This window comes from Phocoena sinus, chromosome 1, assembly GCF_008692025.1.
Source record: "Phocoena sinus isolate mPhoSin1 chromosome 1, mPhoSin1.pri, whole genome shotgun sequence".
NCBI classification, from domain to species: domain Eukaryota; kingdom Metazoa; phylum Chordata; class Mammalia; order Artiodactyla; family Phocoenidae; genus Phocoena; species Phocoena sinus.
Window position 1 is genome coordinate 56,762,792 of NC_045763.1, and position 22,461 is coordinate 56,785,252.

General features: G+C 36.9%; 1 protein-coding gene across 1 annotated transcript in view; it reads left to right on the top strand.

Annotated features, from left to right (window-relative positions):
- The window catches only part of LEPR (leptin receptor), a 103,844-nt gene that overhangs the window by 27,642 nt on the left and 53,741 nt on the right, over window positions 1–22,461 (top strand). The window contains exons 5-7 of the mRNA XM_032610117.1: window positions 4,145–4,474; window positions 6,831–6,954; window positions 22,115–22,323. Of these exons, the coding sequence (XP_032466008.1) occupies window positions 4,145–4,474; window positions 6,831–6,954; window positions 22,115–22,323 (663 nt within the window). The remainder of the gene's footprint in view (window positions 1–4,144; window positions 4,475–6,830; window positions 6,955–22,114; window positions 22,324–22,461) is intronic.

A 22,461-nucleotide genomic window follows, 5' to 3' on the forward strand; every position in this document is an offset into this window, starting at 1 on the left:
ATGACAACTATTTTGCCAGTGTTTACTGATTTACTTATTTGTTTAATGGTTGCATGATAATGAACTGTATGAATGTACCTTAAATTATAAATTTAGTTGAACAATTCCCATTGATAGACAATTCTTTTTCCATAACAGATAATGCTACATTGAAATTCGTATACATATATCTTTGTGTATTTAGAAGAGTATTTCTATAGATTAATTCCTAACGAGGAATTTCTGTGTTGAGTAGTAAGCACATGTTTGAATTTGATAGATACTGTGAAATCTTCTCCACAAAGCTCTGTGCCTTTTGCAGTCCCAACATGAGTATATGAGTGGTATTCCATTGTATTCCTGACAAAGATGCATGTTATCATTCTTTTACCTTTTTGCCCTGTCAAAGCAAAATACAACATCTCACTTTAATTTTATTTATTTGGTTATTTGTGAGATTGAGTACTGTTTAGTGACCATTTCTATTTTTTTATGTGATTTTCTAATTCACATACTTTGACTATTTTGTTGTTGGATTTTATTTGTCTCAATTGATTTTTAGAAATTTCTAAAATGTAGATATTTAGCTCTGTATTATTCAAGGTTCTCCAGAGAAGCAGGAACAATAGGATTTATATATAGCTAGGATGAGGTTTATTATAAGGAATTGGCTCACATGATTATGGAGGCCGAGAAGTCCCAAGATTTGCAGTTGGCAAGCTGGAGACCCAGGAGAGCTGATGTTGTAAGTTCCTGTCCAAACAATGGCAAGTTTTGGGACCCAGGAAGAGTAAAGCTTCAGTTTGAGTCCAAAGGAAGGAAAAGACTGACGTCCCAGTTCAAGCCTGTCAAACAGGAGGAGTTCCCTCTTACCCAGTCATTTTTGTTCTATTTAGGTCTTCAATTGATTGGATGAGGCCCACCCACATCAGGAATGGCATCTGCTTTACTCAAGTCTACTAGTTCATCCAGGAACAGCCTCACAGACACACTCAGATTAACATTTGACCAAATGTCTGAGCACCCCGTGGGCCTAGTGAAGTTGACACATAGCATTAACCATCACAAGCCCTAAGAATTTATTATGTTTTGCAAATTTTTTCTCCTTGTCCATCATTTATTTTCTAACTTGGTTTTCTTTTACAGTTCAGAATATTTATACATACACATTGACACCCTTATACATACTTGGAAACAAGATATCATGACATTTAAATATTTTAATTTTATTTAGCAAATGTAGCATTATTAAATTATGAATACATATATCAGATGATAGTCAAAACTTTAATTGTCTGTATCCAGGAGCAGTTTACTTGGTGATAATATTTAAAATAAATGGCTACCATACAGAATAACAGATTTGTTCTAAAATGCAAAGGAAATGTCATTTTAAATGGTATTCCCCATTATGACTCTAGTAAACAATGACAAGATGATGTTATAAGGGGATATTATCAAGGGATGGTGTATACCTTGGGAATTCCCACCTTGACTATCACCAGAAGAATGCTTTCAAAAATTAAATGTATACTAGTCTTCCTCCTACCTATTCCTATCTCTCGAATATCCTCGAGAGAAAGCTTAATAGACATTTTGTTTAGAATCTTGTGTTTTAAATTTCTGTGAAGCATAGCAGGCTTCTGTTGGAAAGTAGTCACACAATGCCAATGACTTTTGAGTATATAGTTGACCCTCGAAGAGCATGGGTTTTCGCAGGTCCACTTATACTCAGATTTTTTTCAATAGTAAATTCTGCAGTACTGCACGATCCAAGGTTAGTTGAATCTGCAGATGCAGAAGAACTGTGTATACAGAGGAACCGTGTATAGGGAGGGCCAACTATAAGTTATATGCAAATTTTCCACTGCTCAGAGGGTCAGTGCCCTTAACCTCCGCATTTGTACTATTCTCAGTTGTTTCTTACAGCATTCGAGAGATATTTTGATTTTTTTTTAACTCAAATCATTTATTTAGACGGTGTTCCAAGTTTTGAAAATTAAAGTCAAGCTATCTTTAACAAAACCTGTTTTCTCTGGCAGCGATTACCTGTGTGTCAGCTAGTTCTGGGCATCTTTTTGGCTACTCTGATCTTTTTTTTTTAATTTTTATTTTATATTGGAGTATAGTTTATTAACAATGATGTGTTAGTTTCAGGTGTACAGCAAAGAGATTCAGTTATACATATACATGTATCTATTCTTTTTCAAATTCTTTTTCCATTTAGATTATTTCAGAGTATTGAGCAGAGTTCCCTGTGCTGTATAGTAGGTCCTTGTTGGTTATCTGTTTTAAATATAGCAGTGTGTACATGTCAATCCCAAACTTCCAATCTTTAAAAGTGCTCTTGGAGCTTTCCTTGTTATATATACTGTTCTTTGTCATTTTAGCCGTATATATATTTACTGAAAATATCCAGGATAATTCCACTGTTACAGATTTCAGAAAAACTAGACCACAGGGGGCTATCAAAGAGTGGTAACATTCTCTCTTACATTCTCTATCTAATTTTTATTAGGCTCCATGCTAATGTTTCACATTGGCTTTCCAAAAGGTTTGTGGTTTGGTCAAGCTTTGTGAATTGGAAGAGGTCTGGGGCCTTGTATAACATATGATAGGATGATAACAGATGTCATATGATAACATGATAACATATGCCTCCAGGTGAATATATATTTTCCTCTTTGGAGGGAAAGAAATATCATTTGCAAAGGAAGCATGTAAACAAAATAGAATCATCTTTTAATTAAACTGATTCAGTAGTTACTATGTTTAAGACATTCATTATTACATTTTAAGTTTTAAATAGTTCTTTGAGGATTTTAGGCTAATTTCAATTCAGCCAACCAAATCTTCCATGTGCAGCTATAAAATATAATGCTTTTAATTAGTACCAATACATATTCATGGTTTTGTAAAATGAAATACCCAGTTCTCTTTTTAGTGAGTTCTAATTTCAGAAATAAATGTTAGAAGGATTGAAGTCCAAAGGAACATAGTTGCAGTGAGGATTCACTTTTGGTGATGTTATAATACCTAATTGTTATCAGTGTGGGAAAAATAATACTAGTCGTGTTAATCATTTTTGCCTTAAATTTTGCATCTGATACATGTTTATATTAATTAACATTAATAGAAAGTTCTAGAAACCAAATTGTTAACAGTCATTACTTGTGTATTTGAATATTTTTACATGTATTACTTTTGTAATTTAGAACAATACTTTTGTGAATTTTTAAAAAAATTTCTATTTTCTTACATTTTTACGTTTACCATAATCCTTCAAAAGTCTCATTCTATACAAATTCATGAAAAATTCTTAGAATTTTAATTCTTCATTACTTCGTATATGAGGAAACACAGCTGTTGGATCGTTAGGGTAACTTATAAAAGAAAGAATTATGGAGAATTCATTATTTTATTATCAAACAACTACTCATTAAAATACAAGTATCACTTCTGAGGATTTTTGAGGGGGGTACAGGATTATAAAATTGTTCTTAATTTTATGTGTCTAAAAAGTGATAAATTGTCTTTAATCAGCAGTGGACGTTTCCTGTAAGAAGTCTGTCATTGTGCATCAGTTATTGGAGAATGCATTAAGGACATGTCTTATATGATGTCATATATCTGGAGAACCATGGGCAGATTCAGGAAATCATCCAGCTGTCCTGATGTTGAAGACAAACCCTTTCTAAAAGCACTCAGTGAAAGTAGTGTTAACATTTTGGTGTTATTCTCATTAAGAAATATTAAAACAGCACGTTAATGTTTGCTTATATAATTGCACATCCAGATACTTACCATTTATGCTGGAAGTTCATTAGAATAATTTATTTTTTAGAAAAGGAAATTGGAATATTTAGCTATAATTTCCTATCATTAAAATATAATTATGAGATGTTAGATTAATGAGGAAAATGAATTGTGAATTTCCAAAAAAGGGGTGCTAAGGAGTGAAGTTACCTCTATAAATAAATGCACCCTCTTAAGTGTAACACTTTGTTCAGTGGAAGCACAGAGCTATGCATTAGGCACTGATTGAGCACTTAGAAAGTTAAGTAATTACTATTGAGCACTACATGGCTTAATCTTAGATACTTCCTATTTATGTCTAGTCAAAATGATTAATTGCTTTCTGTGTGTCTTTTAAATGTCCTAACAGAATTTATTTATGTGATAACTGCATTTAACTTGGCATATCCAATTACTCCCTGGAAATTTAAGTTGTCTTGCATGCCACGAAATACAACATATGACTTCCTCTTGCCTGCTGGAATCTCAAAGAACACTTCAAATTTGAGTGGACATTATGAGGCACTTGTTGAAACTAAACTTAATTCAAGTGGTACCTACTTATCTAACTTATCATCCAGAACAACTTTCCACTGTTGCTTTTGGAGCGAGGAAGATAAAAACTGCTCTGTACATGCAGACAACATTGAAGGGAAGGCATTTGTTTCAACAGTAAATTCTTTAGTTTTTCAACAAATAGGTAAGTATTTTAATGTTCCAAACATTACCTCTTACTTAACTGAATTGAACAAAATGGTTCTATTCTCTGAAACCTGTGTGAAATAGATGTCTTATGGATGTGATTCTGAGCACACATTATTATTTTATATTAGTAATAAAATTAGGACCAAACTAATAAGTCCCCAGTTACTTTCTATCCCCTAAAAATAAAATAAAAATGTAATGAGGGAACTTTTTAACCTTAGCATACATTTCTTGTAGTCTTCTAAATTGGCTTTAAAATAGAAAAAGCACAACTAATTTTTGTTAAGTAGATAAAATATCAAATGGCAGATAATACTGTTGAGTTAGTTAAAGCAAGCAAGGAATCTCTCCGTAACCAAGGAGAGATCAAAAAAACCAAATCAAGGTTTTTTTTGTTGTTTAAGTATAATGCATACTAAATGTAGCTCATGTTGTTAATAATTCTGCATGTGGAAATCTAAACAACAAAATTATCTCCAAGCCTCTGGAAAAGCTAAATAGAGCAGAGACAATTGACTTAACATTGTAGAGACCTACAGTATGAAAATAAAGACGTACATAATATAACACTCCTATGTAGGGTTAGTCAGAATTTCTCAACCTCAAAATTATTGACATTGTGGGCCAGATAATTCTTGGTTATGGGGGACTGTTCTGTGCATTGTGGGATGTTCGAAGCATCCCCGCCTTCTGCCCACTTAATGTCTGTTAACACTCACTCCCCAGTTGTGACAATCAAAACATATCTCTAGACTTTGCCAGATGTCCCTTGGAGGGCCAAAGCAGCACTGATTAGATGGAAGAAACACTCAATTTGTTGAAATCAGGTTAGGAGTAAGGATAAAGCATAACTGTGCAATAAAATCAGAGTTTTTTTTTTTTTTTTTTGCGGTACGCGGGCCTCTCACTGTTGTGGCCCCTCCCGCTGCGGAGCACAGGCTCCAGACGCGCAGGCCCAGCGGCCATGGCTCACGGGCCCAGCCGCTCCGCGGCATGTGGGATCCTCCCGGACCGGGGCACGAACCCGTGTCCCCTGCATTGGTAGGCGGGCTCTCAACCACTGCGCCACCAGGGAAGCCCCTAAAATCAGAGTTTTAAATCAAGTTAGATAACTCCCAGTGTCTCCAACTGACTCTATAAGCATTTAAGTTAATTTTAAATGACACAGTTCTTTAATTTGTAAGGGAACTTAACTTAGCCATTCCAATGATTATTAAATATATTAAGAATGAACTTAAAATGTTAGGGTCCCTGTGATGAGCTATAAAATGATCCAAAAATGTTAGGACTTTTTTCGATTATCAAGTGAAATGATTTTGATGCAGATTTTAATTTTACGTATATATATATAAAGGCTAATAATTCATTATTTTTAAATGAGTTTAAGTTTTTGTAACTAAAATTACTAGGTTAAGTGGTGGTTATTCAGGATTTCCATTTATATTCTGCCATATGGGCTGTTTACTTCATAGGGCTCAACCTATGCAAAGTCCCTATTAGCTAGAAATCCTTCAAATGGGGAAATATGTTAGTGGTGCTTAAAGATAAGTATTAGTGTTGTCTTAAGTTAGTCATGATTTTCAACTATTGCTATTCTTGCTCTCTAAATTACAAATCACTAATAGTTTATCATTGTCAGGTGAGTTTTTCAGTGTACAGTGAAATATACTCATATAAATTGTACGTGGGGTCTATAATATTACAATAACAAGAATTTAAGGGCTTCCCTGGTAGCGCAGTGGTTGAGAGTCCGCCTGCCGATGCAGCGGACACGGGTTCGTGCCCCGGTCTGGGAAGATCCCACATGCCGTGGAGCGGCTGGGCCCGTGAGCCGTGGCTGCTGAGCCTGCGCGTCTGGAGCCTGCGCTCCGCAACGGGAGAGGCCACAACAGTGAGAGGCCCGGGTGTCGAAAAAAAAAAAAAAAAAATTTAAGATGTGCATCTTAGTTCCAATGTGAATCACCATGCTTTATTGCTAAAGCAGACACTTAAATACTGCCCCAAATTTGCTTGTACCTTGATATTTCATGTTCTCTCATCTCTTGGAAAGTGAGGATGAACTGAGCTAGGTGAATTTTGGGGTCTTCTGTCCTACTTAAGTGGTTCAGGATTTTAAAAATGTTTGAGAAACAATAATTGAATTTAATTATCTTACTTTGTGAAAAAGGAAACTGAAGGCCAAAGGGACTAAATGGGCAAACACATACGATCAGTTAGAGTCTGTTCTTTTTCTTTCAGAATGGGCAGTGAAAGTTATATCAGAACACTGGTAAATTTAATTTAGCTCTTCTCTTTCACTGAGTTGTTCAGAATGTTTTTCTCGGGTTTAATTTAGTTTATTTTTAATTCAGGTGCAAACTGGAACATACAGTGCTGGATGAAAGAGGACTTGAAATTATTCATCTGTTATATGGAGTCATTATTTAAGAGTCCTTTCAAGAATTATGACCTTAAGGTCCATCTTTTATATCTTCTGTAAGTACCAAATAAATAAATTTGGACATTTCCATGACACAAGTTTTTTGAAAATGCAAGAGTTTCCATATGCAGAAGTAGATTATGAAAGCTCTTCTATCTCTGCATTTCCTTTTATATCAATGTACATTTCTGTACTTTTTATACAGCCATCTTCTCCATTAGGTTTCCTCTTTTCTCCTCATGTTGGTTCAGGTAGCAAAGCATTGCAGATATGGATGGGCGTATATTCTCAAAGAAGCGTGAACTCAATTCAGTAGTGTTAGATATTTGAGTGGAGAAGGGGAAATAGTTTATATTTATTTTTCTGGTGGATTTTTCTCTCATATTTGATCTTTTTATTATCTTAAAATGTAAGTGCTTTTTATTTATTTGTGCTAGGTAGAGAGCCATGATGGTGGTTTCAAACAGCCATACACTTATGATTCTAACAGCTAATATGTCATTCAATAATAATAATTCCAGTGATAATACATACCATTTCTATTTGAATTTTAACTCTTTAAAATTCATTCTCATTTGTTCTTTTATTTGATGCTTAAGAAGAATGTCACTCACCTCCCTCAGTTCTGCAGTTATTGAGGTCATATAATTAAGGGGCAGTGTGCTAGAAACTGTCCATATAAAGATGAATAGAGACAGAAAGTAGAATGATGGCTACCAGGGACTAGGGGAGGGGTAATGAAGAGTTCTTGTTTAAATGGGTTCAGAGTTTCAGTTTGGGGAGATGAAAAAAGTTCTGAAGTTGAATGGTAGGGATTGTTACCCAACAACGTGAATGTACTTAATATCATGAACTGTACACTTAAAATGGTAAATGTTATGTTATGTATATTTTACCACAGTAAAAAAATTTTTAAAGAAACAAAGATGTTAAGAAAAAGATGTATTCATAGACTTTACTAAATGTGTATTTTTTAAATCAATTTATTTATTTATTTTTGGCCGTGTTGGGTCTTCGTTTCTGTGCGAGGGCTTTCTCTAGTTATGGCAAGCGGGGGCCACTCTTCATCGCGGTGCGCGGACCTCTCACTGTCACTGCCTCTCTTGTTGCGGAGCATAGGCTCCAGACGCGCAGGCTCAGTAATTGTGGCTCACAGGCCCAGTTGCTCCGCAGTATGTGGGATCCTCCCAGACCAGGGCTCGAACCCGTGTCCCCTGCATTGGCAGGCAGATTCTCAACCACTGCGCCACCAGGGAAGCCCCACTAGATGTGTATTTTACATCAACTTTTAAAAATAACTGCAATGGTTGATTTATGTATTTATTCTCACTGTTTTGCCGTATGTTGTTCTATGTATTTTTAGACTATATTGTTGGGTGGATCTATGTTCTTAGTTGTTACATCTTCTTGATGTATTTTCCCATTAACCTTTATACAACATTCTTCTTTGTTTTGTATCTTGCCTTTAGTTTTAAAAATATATTTTGTCTTATATATATATTTTTTATTATTTTTATTTATTTATTTTTCGGTACGCGGGCCTCTCACTGTTGTGGCCTCTCCCATTGCAGAGCAACAGGCTCCGGACGCACAGGCTCAGCGGCCATGGCCCACGGGCCCAGCCGCTCTGTGGCATGTGGGATCTTCCCGGACCGGGGCACGAACCCGTGTCCCCTGCATTGGCAGGCGGACTCTCAACTGCTGCCCCACCAAGGAAGCCCGTCTTATATTTTTTTAAAAAAAGAATAGTTATGATCTCTGCTCTTGAGCCACTCACAGGCTAGTGGTTGGGACAGATATGTACAAATATGTATCAAAATAGGGCTTCAGTTTTAGTGGTTACTGATGTGCACTTGGTAGGCACATGAAGGTGTGGGAGCACAAGACTGGTGTGAGAGCCTTATGTGGGGATGTCTAGAGCACTGGTGGCAAGAGGAGTGAAGGTTTCCCAAAGAAGGAGATAGCTAAGTTGAAACTTCAGGAATGAATAAGAGCTAATAACAAAAATATGTGGGCAGGTAGCATTGAGAAGCATATCAACATCACCTGGAAATATTTTAGAAATTTAAATTTGATAACTCTGTCCCAGAACTAGAATCAGAAATTTTGGGGGTGAGGCCCATCAATCTGTATTTTATCAAGCCCTTTAGATGAATCTGATGGAACTAAAATTTGAAAATTTCTGGTGTAAAGGTAAATAAGACAAATTTTAGAAGAAAATTTGCATAGCTGCTACCATCCCCATTATGTACTGATTATCAGACTGTAGTTAATATTTATAACTTATGTTAGACTGCTGGACTAATTTTTTTTTGACCTCGCTGCAAGGCTTGTGGAATCTTAGTTCCCCACCAAGGGATTGAACCCGGGCCTCCAGCAGTGAAAGTGCTGAGTCCTAACCATTGGACCTCCAGGAAATTCCCTGGACTAATTCTTAAAGTCACCCCACAGGAGTAGCCCAGATAGGGTGCCCCTGCTGTCACATCTGGTCATTGAGTGTCTCTGTGATGATTTCCACCTCTAATGCTGGTCACTAGATGAATCTAGAAGCCCCTGCTAGCCCCTGCTGCTTTAATGAGTGCAATTCTCATTAGGGCCAGTGTCTTGAATGGGAGTATCTGATTGGTGAGAATGTGCCGTAGCTGCTAGTGTTTCAGCCTAACAGAAGAGTAGATTTCCCAGGCAGATCCTGGGCAGCCAGGTGGATAAATGTCCACAACAGAATGACTGGGCTATAAATCTCTAGAGGCCCAAGAAGCCTGCTGCAGTAGTAAAGTGAGAAGGTAGAGGAGTAATGGGCAAATGCACAGCCAAAGGTGAACATGTAAAGGATGGGAAAGAATGAGCTTGTTTCTAGTCTATAGAAAATGACCCAGCAGGGAGAGAAAAATTGAAGACGTGGTAGAAGGGGACCCATTGAAGATACATGACAGAGAGTGAATGGTTCAATAGGCAAGTTCCAGAAAAAGAGCACAGATGAAGGGTTGGTCTTAAAACGTATTGAGAGAAGAAAGGAAGCACTGTGGTGGATGAGGATATATTTGACGTCTGGGCAGAAAGTTTCCTGCTTTATTAACCAAGACAGATTTTAGCTCAGAGAAAAGAATTCCTTTGCAATGTAGTACATTTTTGTGATGACCTGAATACTTTGGGTGATGATTAAAATCTCACTAGGTGCCTATTCAAGAGAATTTCAAATATTATCAGTGGGCTAGGGTAATGTGCTCAGTTTTAAAGCTCTGTGACTATGTGTAAGGATTTATATTTTATAATTTTTATAATGTATAGGCCATAGTTATGTCTGAGGTCTGCATTTTCTGAAAAAGATATTATATATGAATATGTCAGAACATCACCAAATTGCATAGTAAGTTAGCTACAGCTGCGAATTTGAACTTCAGTCAGCTAAGTAGTCATTGGTCTGTTCATCTAAATGGTAAGACCCAGAAAAATGAGAAAATTATGGTAAACTAAATAGATTTTTCAACTTGCTCATATGATGAATTTAGCAGATTCTTTTGACCTGCTTTTATTTGAACTCAGGTTTCTAAAAAATATTAATACAGGAAAACCTAATTGCATGCAATTTGAGAAGCATTTTCTTTTCTTTTCTTTTTTTCTTGCCACTTTAATTGTTCTCTCCATTGTATGATTTGGTTAGTTTTACCAATTGTCACATACTATTTCCACCTTGAATTCTATTTTTGTGTGCATCTTTGGGCAATATATCTCCAAAAATTTAAATAAGACTCTTCAGATCAGGAGGAAGAGCTGGCCCATATAACAAATGAAACCTCTGTGGAAGAGGAAATCCATAAGGATGGTTACTATAGAAAAGTTTTCATCAAAATCACCTCCCTAAGACATTAGAGAATTCATGAGAGAAGTCTTTCAAATGCTTCCATGTGTAAATAAGTATGTATTTAAAAGGAACTAAAACCTAATGTTTATAAGGGACTTAAAGCCCTATAAATATGTCCCTTAAGGGAAAGCATTGTTTAAGGTCAGATATTAATGTTTGTCCGAGAAACTGAAGGAGAGATACCGTACAAATGTGTTATTTTTGAATTTTCTCTTAGACCTAGGAAGGAAATCCTCTTCTTCCTTTGTGAGGTGCCTATGTGTACATCAGACACTGAGCTTAGTGTAGGGAACAGTGTTAAACAGCTCAGACTCAACCCTTGCCTTCTTGGAGCTGATAGTAAAGACAAAGAACATAATAAAGTTTGAAAATGCTGTGATGTAATAAATATGGGGACTTTGAGAAACATATGCTAGAAGTATCTGCCTAGATTATAAGGGGGCAGAGAAGAATGAGCCAGAGAGAGTGAAGAGCATTTGCAAAGGAACACAGTCACATATAGACATTTGAGGACTTGAAAAGTTCTGTGGTTGGGAAGCTGGGGAATGATGAGAAATCAAGGTGGATGAATAAGCAAGGGTTGTCCAGGGAGTTTGGACTTTTGTAACTGCTAATACCTAGTTTACTTTGTCTCTTCACTGTCACTCTTGTCAGCATTCTTGGTGATTTCAGCATCAATCTGGATGATCTTCAATTTCTTGAAAGCTTTACTTTTACTCTTCTCTTTTTCATCCAACCTAGCTTACGCATTCTCATGGATCTTGTCATTAGCAGATAAGCTTGCTCTTTCTATAATCTCAGTTTCAAGGATCCCACTCTTTGACCATCTCTCCCCCTACCCGTCATGTCAGGCCTAGTCCCTCTGTCACCTCAGCCTCAGGAGTAAATCTCCATGCCCCTTGGCTCTGCTCTCTGGGCCCTTGGTTCTGCCCTCTGATTCGCCTTCCATTTTTTTTTGAAAAGTTACACATCTCTGCAGCTGAGTAGTTTTCTCAGCATGCTTCCGGTTGGCACAATTTTGGGAATCCAGTGGCTTTGTTTCATTTTGTACTCCTTCAGTCTAAGCTAGCAGTGTTTCTGCTACTGTAATTCTCTCACAAGATCACACAGCCTCCTGGGAATCTTACTGGGGTTCACTCCATTAGATAAAAGCCCACAGGTCTCTTAGAAATAAGCTCTTCTCTTTGCTTAGAAGCCATTTCAAACATCCTTAGCCATCTGGAGAGGCTGGGAATTTTACAACTTTCAAGTCCTAGTTCCTTTGTTTAACAGCCCTTTTGTCAATGAATATCTCTCCTCTTGAAACAGTAAGGAACCAAGAGGCATTTTCAGCACTTGTTTGGAGATCTCCTGAAATAGATCACCAGATCAGTAGGCGCATTCTACACTGTCCACAGAACTGCCGATGTGTTACTTAGCTTTCGACCACTATGTAAGAAAGATTCCCTTTCCTCCAGTTTCCAATATCATGTCCCTCACTTCTTTTTGTGTCCTCGCTGGCAGTGTCCTCAAACTGTAGATTTCTACTAACAGTCTGTTCAAGGTGTTTTAGGTTTTCTCCATCATGCCTCTTCAAATACTTCCAGCCTGTGTCCATCACCTAGCTCCAAAGCCACACCCACATTTTTAGGTATTTGTTATGGCAGCATCCCACTTCCAGGTACCAATATCTTCCTTGGCTATCTATGCCATATGATAAATTACCAAAAATTTAGTGGCTTAAAACAACAGTTATTCATCATTTCACAGTTTCTGTGGGTCAGGAATCTAGGTGCAGCTTAGCTGGGACATCTGCCTTAAGGTCTTTCACAAGGTTGCAATGCAGATGTCAGGTAGGAGTGCAGTTATTTCAAGGTTCAACTTCAGGAGGATCTGTTTCCAATCTCACTCCCTAGGCTTCCAAATTCCTCATGGGCCGCTAGACAGAAAGCCTTAGTTCCTCCCAGGCTGTGACTGGAGGCCTTCTTCAGTTCTTTGTCCTGTGTATTCTCCATAGAGCACCTTACAACATGGCAGCTGGCTTCCCTTAGAGAGAGCCAGAGAGACCCGCTGATGACCTTGTTTTTGATTTTCACTGGGAAAGCAGGAGGTGGAGGGGGCGGGTTCAAGTTTTTGCTTTTCTCACCAAAATCTACCAGCCTGCTCATGTCAGTGCCTATGCAGTTTCCTTGTTTTCTTTAGTTGCTGATGAATTCTCTGGGTTCCAATATAAAATGAACCCTTTCTTCTGTGTTTTGAGCCCCATCTCCTGTTGTCACTCAAGGACTTTGTTCTGGCAATTATCCCCTCTCTCTCCTGCATCATCAAGTTTTCCTCTCAGCCGATACACATGCTGCAGTAACTCCCACTTAAAACATAGATTTCCTTGATCACACATTTCCATCAAGTCATCACCCCATTTCACTACTCCCTTTAAAGAAAACCAAGTTTTGAACTATGTGAATACATATCTTCAGAAGTTAATATAAAAAGTCAGCAAAAGTGACTTCTGGCCATGAGGGAATAATAAGTTCTAGGATTACTCTTCTGTCATAAACAACTAGAAAAATCGATAAAAGTAGAAAACATCTATTTTCAGATATTGGACAAAGGCAGAACAGAACGTGATTCCTGAGAGGAGGAAACAAAGTAAGTTCTATTTTACTCAGGTTTTCCGGGCTGGAGGCAATTTCCAGGACATGGCACAAGGCTGGGGAACTCAAGCAGAGCCCAGCAATATTGCTGAATTGAGGAGACAGAGAGAAGAGTTCAGAGGGTAAAAGGGGGCTTGATTCATAGGGCAGGGTACCTGAAGCAGGGAGGAACACAGGAGTTAGCACTGGGGTCCCCTTGATTCTTTGGCTGAATACCCATCTGTCTATGATCTTGGGCAAGAAAACTTCTAGGAAGAGAACAACTACCAGGAGCTGTAATCTAAGCAACTCCCAGAGGTCACACAGAGCCAGGAATAATGAAAGTTTCCAACAGGGAGACTTGGAGAGACCTTGTTGAATATCACTGACATTCAGTAGAAACCCCATAATAGCCACACTTTAAAAGTGGGGCCAGATTAGCCCTAGAGTCAAGGCTATTCTATACTCCCCCCAAAAAAGCTTAAAAGAAGCTTAAAAGGTTCACACTTAAGTCACTCAAGTAACTTAGCTGATTGCCAGAACAAAATTCAACATTCTTTAAGGCAAAACAACATAATCCAACACTCAATTGTAATATTCACAATGTCTGGAATCCAGTAAAAAATGGTACATATATGAAGGAAGAGGAAAATATAACCCCAAAAGAAAAAGTAGACAATAGAAGCAGACCCAGAAACGGCAGAGATAATAGAATTAGCAGTTAGTTTTAGCATGCTCCACGTGCTCAAGGATATAAAGGAAAACATGAACATAATGAGGAGAGAAATTGACAATATAAAAAAGAACAACTGAAATTTTTAGAGAAGAAAGATGCATTATGTGTAAACAAAGGTGCTCAATGTTAATTGGGACATTTTAGGCATAGTGTTATTTAATTAAGAAACAGTGTGTGCAGGCCACAGTGCTAGGCTCTGTGAGAAGTACACTTTCCATTCTTTCTCTCTTAACCTTTTTTCTTTCCTTCCCCCTCCTTTTTTCCTCCTCCCTCGCTCCCTCCCTTCCTTCCTTCCTTCCTTTCTTCCTTCCTATCAAGATGGACTCATGGATTATTATTTTATTTTGTGAGCTATATTTAGTTACTATCATTATTTATTTTATTGCTCACACTGTCCCATATTTGGCAGTGGGTGCTTATGTAAACTGGCCTCTGTGTCCTTTTGATGTGTTAGATCTTTTTTTTTTTTTTAAATAGGACTCCTTACTTTCTAGCACTACAAGATGTTTCAGGTTGATTTTATACTTTTCCTGCTCTGACACTGGTATCAGCCATTTTTCCAAGGAGCCCTGATTCCTTTCTGTTGGAGAATGATGTTTACAAAGTGGTATCGGGGGGCTAGATGCTCACTGTTACTTGGGTGGTATTGTTTCTAGGCCCACTCAGCTACATAGTTATATGTATACATACACACAGTACACACATAATGTGTATATATAATACTCACAAGTCTATATTTTTATATCTCTCTGTATATACACATATTAAAAGCATATTAAAACCCAAAGAATGTTGGATTTTGTTCTGGCAATACTAATGTCTCTTGTTCTAGTTCAAAACCACAGGATCTATCCTAGCCTTTCTTTTCTTTCTTTTTTTTTGTAACTCCTTTTTCTAGCAGTGAGAAATCTTGCTTCCCTTTCCAACAATATATTACCTAGTTGCTCAGTCCAAGAATACACACAAAGTAGTTTTGGAATAGCTAAGCCATACCACCATAGAAAACAAATAGGGTAAGTAGAGTGCAATGTTTGTTTAGACTTATTTTGCCTTTGCTAAAATTCTGTGTTCTGAAGTTAATTAGGATATCCCCTCCCCTTCTGCCTCAGGTGGTTGTATTGTTAACTTGATGCACATTTAGGTCTATTTGTTTTCGTTTGCATTCCTTTTTTATTTTCTTTCTTTTTTCTTCCTCCCTCTCATCCTTGTTGATTTTCCATTCGTTTGGTGATATTGTACATCTGATGAGTACTTTGTGTTTTACAGAATGCTTCTTAAATTTGTCTCCTTGATGAAATACATCTAAGTCAACTTCTCACCTGGGCCTAATTCATGAGGTCTGGACTGGATTTGCATTTCTATCAATTTCCAGATGATGCTGATGTTACTGGCTTGGGGACCATACTTTGAGAACCGCTGGTCTATGACACTTATTAAAAACAGATTCCTTGGCTCCAGACCTACTGAATTCTCCATGGAGGGTCCAGGAATCTATTATGATGAGACTAGTCTGGGACACTAACCTGTTCTTTGAAATTACTTGGGATTGGTAAACTAGATTTTGGGGAGTAACATTTGTATAGGTTACCAGTCTGAGATTTAAAATGTGACTTGATTAAATTATATACAAAGCTAATGCTAAATTTTCCAATTCATGTTTATTGGTTTGCCCACTATGTTTTGCTCTCAGTTTATGTCACAATCAAGAACACTCATTTGGTGTTATTCCTATAATAATTTAGTATAGATCTTTGCTTAGAGAAACATTAATATATTCATAGAAAAATTTGAGGGGAACAAGTAATTTGATCAAAGGTCAGATGATAGAATGTGCTTTCTATAAACCATTTGTGGCTAAAAGATGAAATTTCAGTACTAATTATATATCTAATTTTTGAGTAGAAATATTGCCAAAATTGTGAAATTTGCAAAGAAGCCGAATTTAAAATTTATTTGACCATTTTTTTCACTATTTTCACTTGCAAGTAAAGTTTACTCACATATAGAGAAATTAAATAGTGACACTGAATTTGTGTGTGTTGGCAACGCATAACATATTTTGCTGCGTAAACATTTTTCAAGAATTTCAGAAATTCTTAAGTTTTGGTTATTTTAAGCCAGTGTATCTCTTTCTTATTTTAAAAATTTGATCACCATTTTAACTTATACTACTTTAAAAGTTTGATGGTTTAAAAGTAGCATTATCAAAATTTTAAAGTATCATTTGATGTTCATAAATACTTAAAACTTTTTTTTTTTTTTGCGGTACGCGGGCCTCTCACTGTTGTGGCCTCTCCCGTTGCGGAGCACAGGCTCCGGACGTGCAGGCTCAGCGGCCATGGCTCACGGGCCCAGCCGCTCCACGGCATGTGGGATCTTACCAGACCGGGGCATGAACCCGTGTCCCCTGCATCGGCAGGTGGACTCTCACCCACTGCACCACCAGGGAAGGAAGCCCCTGATGTTCATAAATACTTAAAACTTTAAAAAATCTTTTGGAAGGTAATAGAAGTTCTTATGCTGACTTTGGCAAGTAACAAGGCTGGTGTATTACAGGTTTCACACAAACTTGGAAAAACTTCTGCTGTCATAAATATGAGAAATATCTGATGTTTTCCTCAAGGAAAAAATAATTTGAAATAATTCTGTAATTCTCTAATATTCTGATTTATCGAAATATTAACATAATTCAGATTATAATTATTCTTTAGTTGTGGCCATTAAAGTCTTTATCAATCCCCTAAATAAAATGACAATGGTAAAAGTGAAACTTATCTTGTAATGATAAGACAGCTTGTAATGATAAGACAGCTTGGGTGTGATGAAACAAGCACTGAACATGGAAGTATGAGACTTAAGATGAATTCCAGGTCTACGTTCTCTTTGAGCTCAGTTTTTTACTTGTAAAGTAGGTGTTATTAGTTCCCTCATAAGGGAACTAATAAGGTGGTTTGAAAAATTGAATTAGTGATCCTCAAGGTGTTTTGTGTACATTGCAAATATGTTATCTAATGAAATTTGATGATATATTTAATGTGGTTTCCTTATTTTTGTGTCTTTTGCCCATCAAATACCCACCTGTAGGGAGTACAAAATGTTTTTGGCCTATAGCTGGGATTAAAAATTTTTTTCTTAAAAGTCTAGAGAGTAAATATTTTAGACTTTGCCCACCATACTGTCTCTATCACAACCTTGTAGTCACAATTAATATGTAAATGAATGAGCACGACTGTGTTTATGGACACTGAAATTTGAATTTCATATAATTTACATGAATCATGGAATATTCTTCCTCTTTTCTTTGTATTGTTTTAAACCATTGGTTAATGTAAGAAGTCCTTCTAAAAACGGGTGTTATTTGGGCTGCAGGTTTCTCACCCCTGTTTAGAGCATTTGAAAACTAGGTTTAGGTTCATTCTTAGACTTTCATAATGGGGTTATCTGTTGGAGTGATTTGGGAAATTACTGAATAGAGTTTGTTTTTTTTTTAAAAAACACAAATTATGAAATACTACAATATATGTTGTATATATACATACTATATAATAATTGTATATAGTCATTATTATGAATATATATTTGCATATATTTAAATTGTAAAGAAAATGAAAATAGATTGATTAAATAGAACACAACAGTGAAGTGGTAGAGAAACCACAGAGTTAATTTCATTGGTAATCAGCCGTATTCTACAAATGTCCACTGTATTTAGAAAAAGATGGCATTGGTGAGACCGTGTAAAGTAAGACAGTGTAATTCTAACTTTTCTTTTTGTTTTAAAAAAGAAAAATATCACCAGAATTTCCTATCCTTTAAAAAATATTACTGGAGTATATGTGTCTTGTTTTCTGTTCACTTCTATTTGTGGCTTAAAATTTGGGAGTTCTTCAGTCAAAGCATAATACAAGCTGCAAGCATATTTCTGACATAAATAACCACAATTCATTTAATTTGTTCCATACTCTTCTGATAAAAGCTTTTATTTTAATATTTGAAAAACACATAAAAGCCATGGTGTGATATTTTTAAAAATAACATTTCATTGGATTTGTTTAAAGATTTAGATAAAGTTGAAAGTGCTAAGTCATACCACCTCCAATTCAAAATGGAATTTCATGAGTGTATAGCCCTTTAAAGTTTTTAAAAATACGTTTATGGGGCTTCCCTGGTGGTGCAGTGGTTTAGAGTCTGCCTGCCGATGCGGGGGACACAGGTTCATGCCCCGGTCTGGGAGGATCCCACGTGCCGCGGAGCGGCTGGGCCCGTGGGCCATGGCCGCTGATCCTGCACGTCCGGAGCCTGTGCTCCGCAACGGGTGAGGCCACAACAGTGAGAGGCCCGCGTACTGCAAAAAAAAAAAAAAAACTTTTATGTAATTGTCTTTTATATTCACAAAAACTTAATAAAGACAGATGGTTCAGGCATTTTCTCTGTATTACTGTTTAAGGAGACCAAGGCTCACAAAGATGAACTTACTTGTCTATGGTGTTATGGTTCATAAACAAACAGAAAAACCTAATTTAGGTCTCAATGTTAATTTAGCGAGCTTCTTACAATAACAGTATCCCTTCCACAGTGCCCAGGGTATTGCTTTGCACATCAAAATGTCTTGTAAATGTTGTTTCCTGATTGATGTTTTTTTTTTAGGACTAAAGGAATACTAAAGTCTAGCTCAGGAAACTTGAAAAATCTATCATAATTCAAAACACTTAATAATTCGTGGGGTGTGTATGGAAAGGTTAGGGTCCGTTTCTCTCATGTGTTTATATCTGAGTACTCATGTATAGGCTAGTTAGCACAGTTTCTAAAGCAACACTTTCTCCACATTGAATTTTTAGTTAGTATATTTATCTCTTACAGCTTTTTCCTCCAAAGGGACTGAGGTCTTTTCTGAAGGCAGTGATCATGCTTAAATATTAATACTCTCTCCCTGTCCCCAGGTTCTTTAAAAAGCGTGCAGTGGCTTGGATACGAGGCAGCAGGTGTTTATGGACAGAATGGGGGTAGCTCAAGCAAGACAGGGAATATGAGGCATGGATACCCCCCGCCCCTGCCGTGAACTTCCACCCTAAATTAAGACTTCTCATTTATACCAAGGCTTAGACTCTCCATGGGATGAGGCAGATTAAAAAAACAAACACGAAAAAATCAGAAATAACAACTGTCTGTGTCTTGGTTGCAGGCTGTATTCTCTATGCCTTGAGTTGGGTAACCCTATAAGATAATTACAGTTATTTTTTAAAGTTAACCCATTCATTTGTAGGTTTACGGTGATAGGCAAAGTATTGCTTGAAAACTTTTCCCTAGGGCTTCCCTGGTGGCGCAGTGGTTGAGAGTCCGCCTGCCGATGCAGGGGACACGGGTTCGTGCCCCGGTCCGGGAAGATCCCACATGCCGCGGAGCGGCTGGGCCTGTGAGCCATGGCCGCTGAGCCTGCGCGTCCGGAGCCTGTGCTCCGCAACGGGAGAGGCCACAACAGTGAGAGGCCCGCGTACTGAAAAAAAAAAAAAAAAAAAAAAAAAAACTTTTCCCTAGATTTCCTTTTTTCTGTAAACAGCTTTTCTGACATATAAGAATATAAAATAAACTGTACATATTTAGTGTAAACATATAAGTTTTGATATATGAAACCACTCATAAAGTCTTCACCATAATAAAGAAAATGAATCTATTGTCAATCACAAAATTTCTTCTTGCCCCTTTGTAATCCCACCCTCTACTCCTACCTGTGGTACCCTACCACCAGCTCCACCTCCCATCCCCCACTGTCCCCAGGCAATGACTGATCTGACCCTTTCTGTAACCAAAGGTTTCTTTGCATTTTCTAGAATTTTATATAAATGCATTCCTACAGAACTTTTGTCTTGCTTTCACATGGCATGATTATTTTGAGATTCATTAATGCTGTGTGAATCTACTGGCAGTCCATTCCTTTTCATTGCTGAGTAGCATTCCATTATATGAATATACCACAGTTTGTTTGTCTACTCACCTATTGATTGATAAATGAGTTGTTTACAGGTTTTGGCTCTTACAAAGAAAGCTGCTACAATTCTCTGTACTTGTTTGTGTACATATCTCTGTAAGGATATATGCTTTTACTTCTCCTGGATGAATGCCTGGGAATGGAATATGTAAATTATATAGTAGGTGTATGTTTAACAACTTAAGAAATTGCAAAACTGTTTTCCAAAGTTGTATCATTTTACATTCCTACCAGCAGTGTATTAGAGTTCCAGTTCCTGCATACCTCTTCAATATGTGATATGATGAATCTTTTCAATTTTGACCATTCTAATATGTGGATAGTAGTATTTCATTGGGGTTTTAATTTGCATTTCCTGAATAACTAGTGATTTGGGGCTTCTTTTCACATGTTTCTTTTCATTCTATGTATTCTGTGGAGAAGTGACTATTGACATTTTGGCCTATTTTTAATTGGATTTTTAAATATTATTATTGAGTTATGAAAGTTCTTTATATCTTCTGGATTCAAGTCCTTTATTAGAGAGATGACTGGCAAATGTATTCTCTCAGTCTATGACTTGTCTTTTGTTAGTTTTTATCTTTCACAGTGTCTTTTGAAGAACAGAAGTTTTCAATCTTGATAGAAGTCCAATTATCAATTTGTTCTTTTTCTTTTTTAACATCTTTATTGGAGTATAATTGCTTTACAGTGGTTTGTTAGTTTCTACTTTATAACAATATCAATTTGTTCTTTTATGGATCATGCTTTTGTGTTTCATCTAAGAAATTCTTATCTAAACCAAGGCCACAAAAATTTTTTCCCATATTTTCTTCTAAAAGATTCATAGCTTTAGACTTGACATTTGGATTGATGATCATTTTGAATTAATTTTTAGATCTGATGGGGGGTATGGATTAAAGTTGCTTTTTGGGGTGGGGAGCATGTAGATATCCCACTGTTCCAGCACAATTTATTGAAAAGATTACTTTTTCTCCACAGAACTGCTTGTACCTTGGTAGAAAATTGATTGTACATATAGGTGCTGGTCTCTCTTCTGTTCCATTAATCTATTTTCCTATCTTTACACTCATACTCCAATGGCTGATTATTGTAGCTTATTAGCTGTAACTTCTTGTTTTATTACTTTAGTGGTGGCTTTAGGATTTAGAATATAGTAGGTCTTTTGACTTATTATAGTTGAACTGATATTATACCTCTAGCTGCTATGACACCACTTCGTGTATAGTAGAAGAACATTACAACTGTGTACTTACAGATCTCCCCCTTCCCCAAGTTTGGTACTAATGTCATACATTTTACTTCTACCTATGTTATAAACCCAACACTACATGGTTATTATTTTTGCTTTAATCAGTCAATAAATATATACCCTTTTAGTTAAATTTCATTTCTTTATGTGGAACCAGACTTCTATCTACTAACATTTTCTTTTTGCCTGAAGGACTTCCTTTAGCATTTTTTATAATGCAGGTCTGATGATAATGAGTTATTTCCATTTTGGCATGTCTGAAAAAGCCTTTATTGCATGTTTATTTTGAAAGATATTTTTACTGCATATAGGATTTAGGATCACAATTTTTCTTTCCTTTCAGTACTTCACTGTCTTCTTGTTTATTTTTTTTTGCGGTACGCGGGCCTCTCACTGTTGTGGCCTCTCCCACTGCGGAGCACAGGCTCCGGACGTGCAGGCCCAGAGGCCATGGCTCACGGGCCCAGCCGCTCTGCGGGATGTGGGATCCTCCCGGACTGGGGCACAAACCCGTGTCCCCTGCATCGGCAGGCGGACTCTCAACCACTGCGCCACCAGCGAAGCCCATTGTTTATATTATTTCTGATAGCTAACCTGCTTTAACCCTTGTCTTTGTATCCTTGTTATAATGTATCTTTTTTTCCCAGATGCTCTTTAAGCTGAGTGTGCAGAATAGCTGCCCTCAATTTGGATATTGTGTCCTACATTTTAAATATATCCAGTGCTTTCACATCTCTGTTAATATTTAGCTCTTCTTTTTCCATATAGGCTTGAAGTATTAGAAGAGTCACCTCTGCTCCCCCAGAAAAGTAGTTTTCAGATTGTTCAGTGCAACTGCAGTGTTCATGAATGTTGTGAATGTCATGTGCCCGTGCCAACAGTCAAAATCAATTACACCCTTCTTATGTATTTGAAAATCACATCTGGTGGAGTAATTTTTCACTCACCTCCAATGTCAGTTCAGCCCATTAATGTTGGTAAGTTGTGCATAAAAAAGATAATAGATATCAACATCAGTCATACAAACAGGTTGAAGATTGCTTACAAAATTTTTCACTAGCTTATCTTGCTTTGCCCAACACTCTAAAGATGGTAAGTGTAGTTCTAGGGAGTAT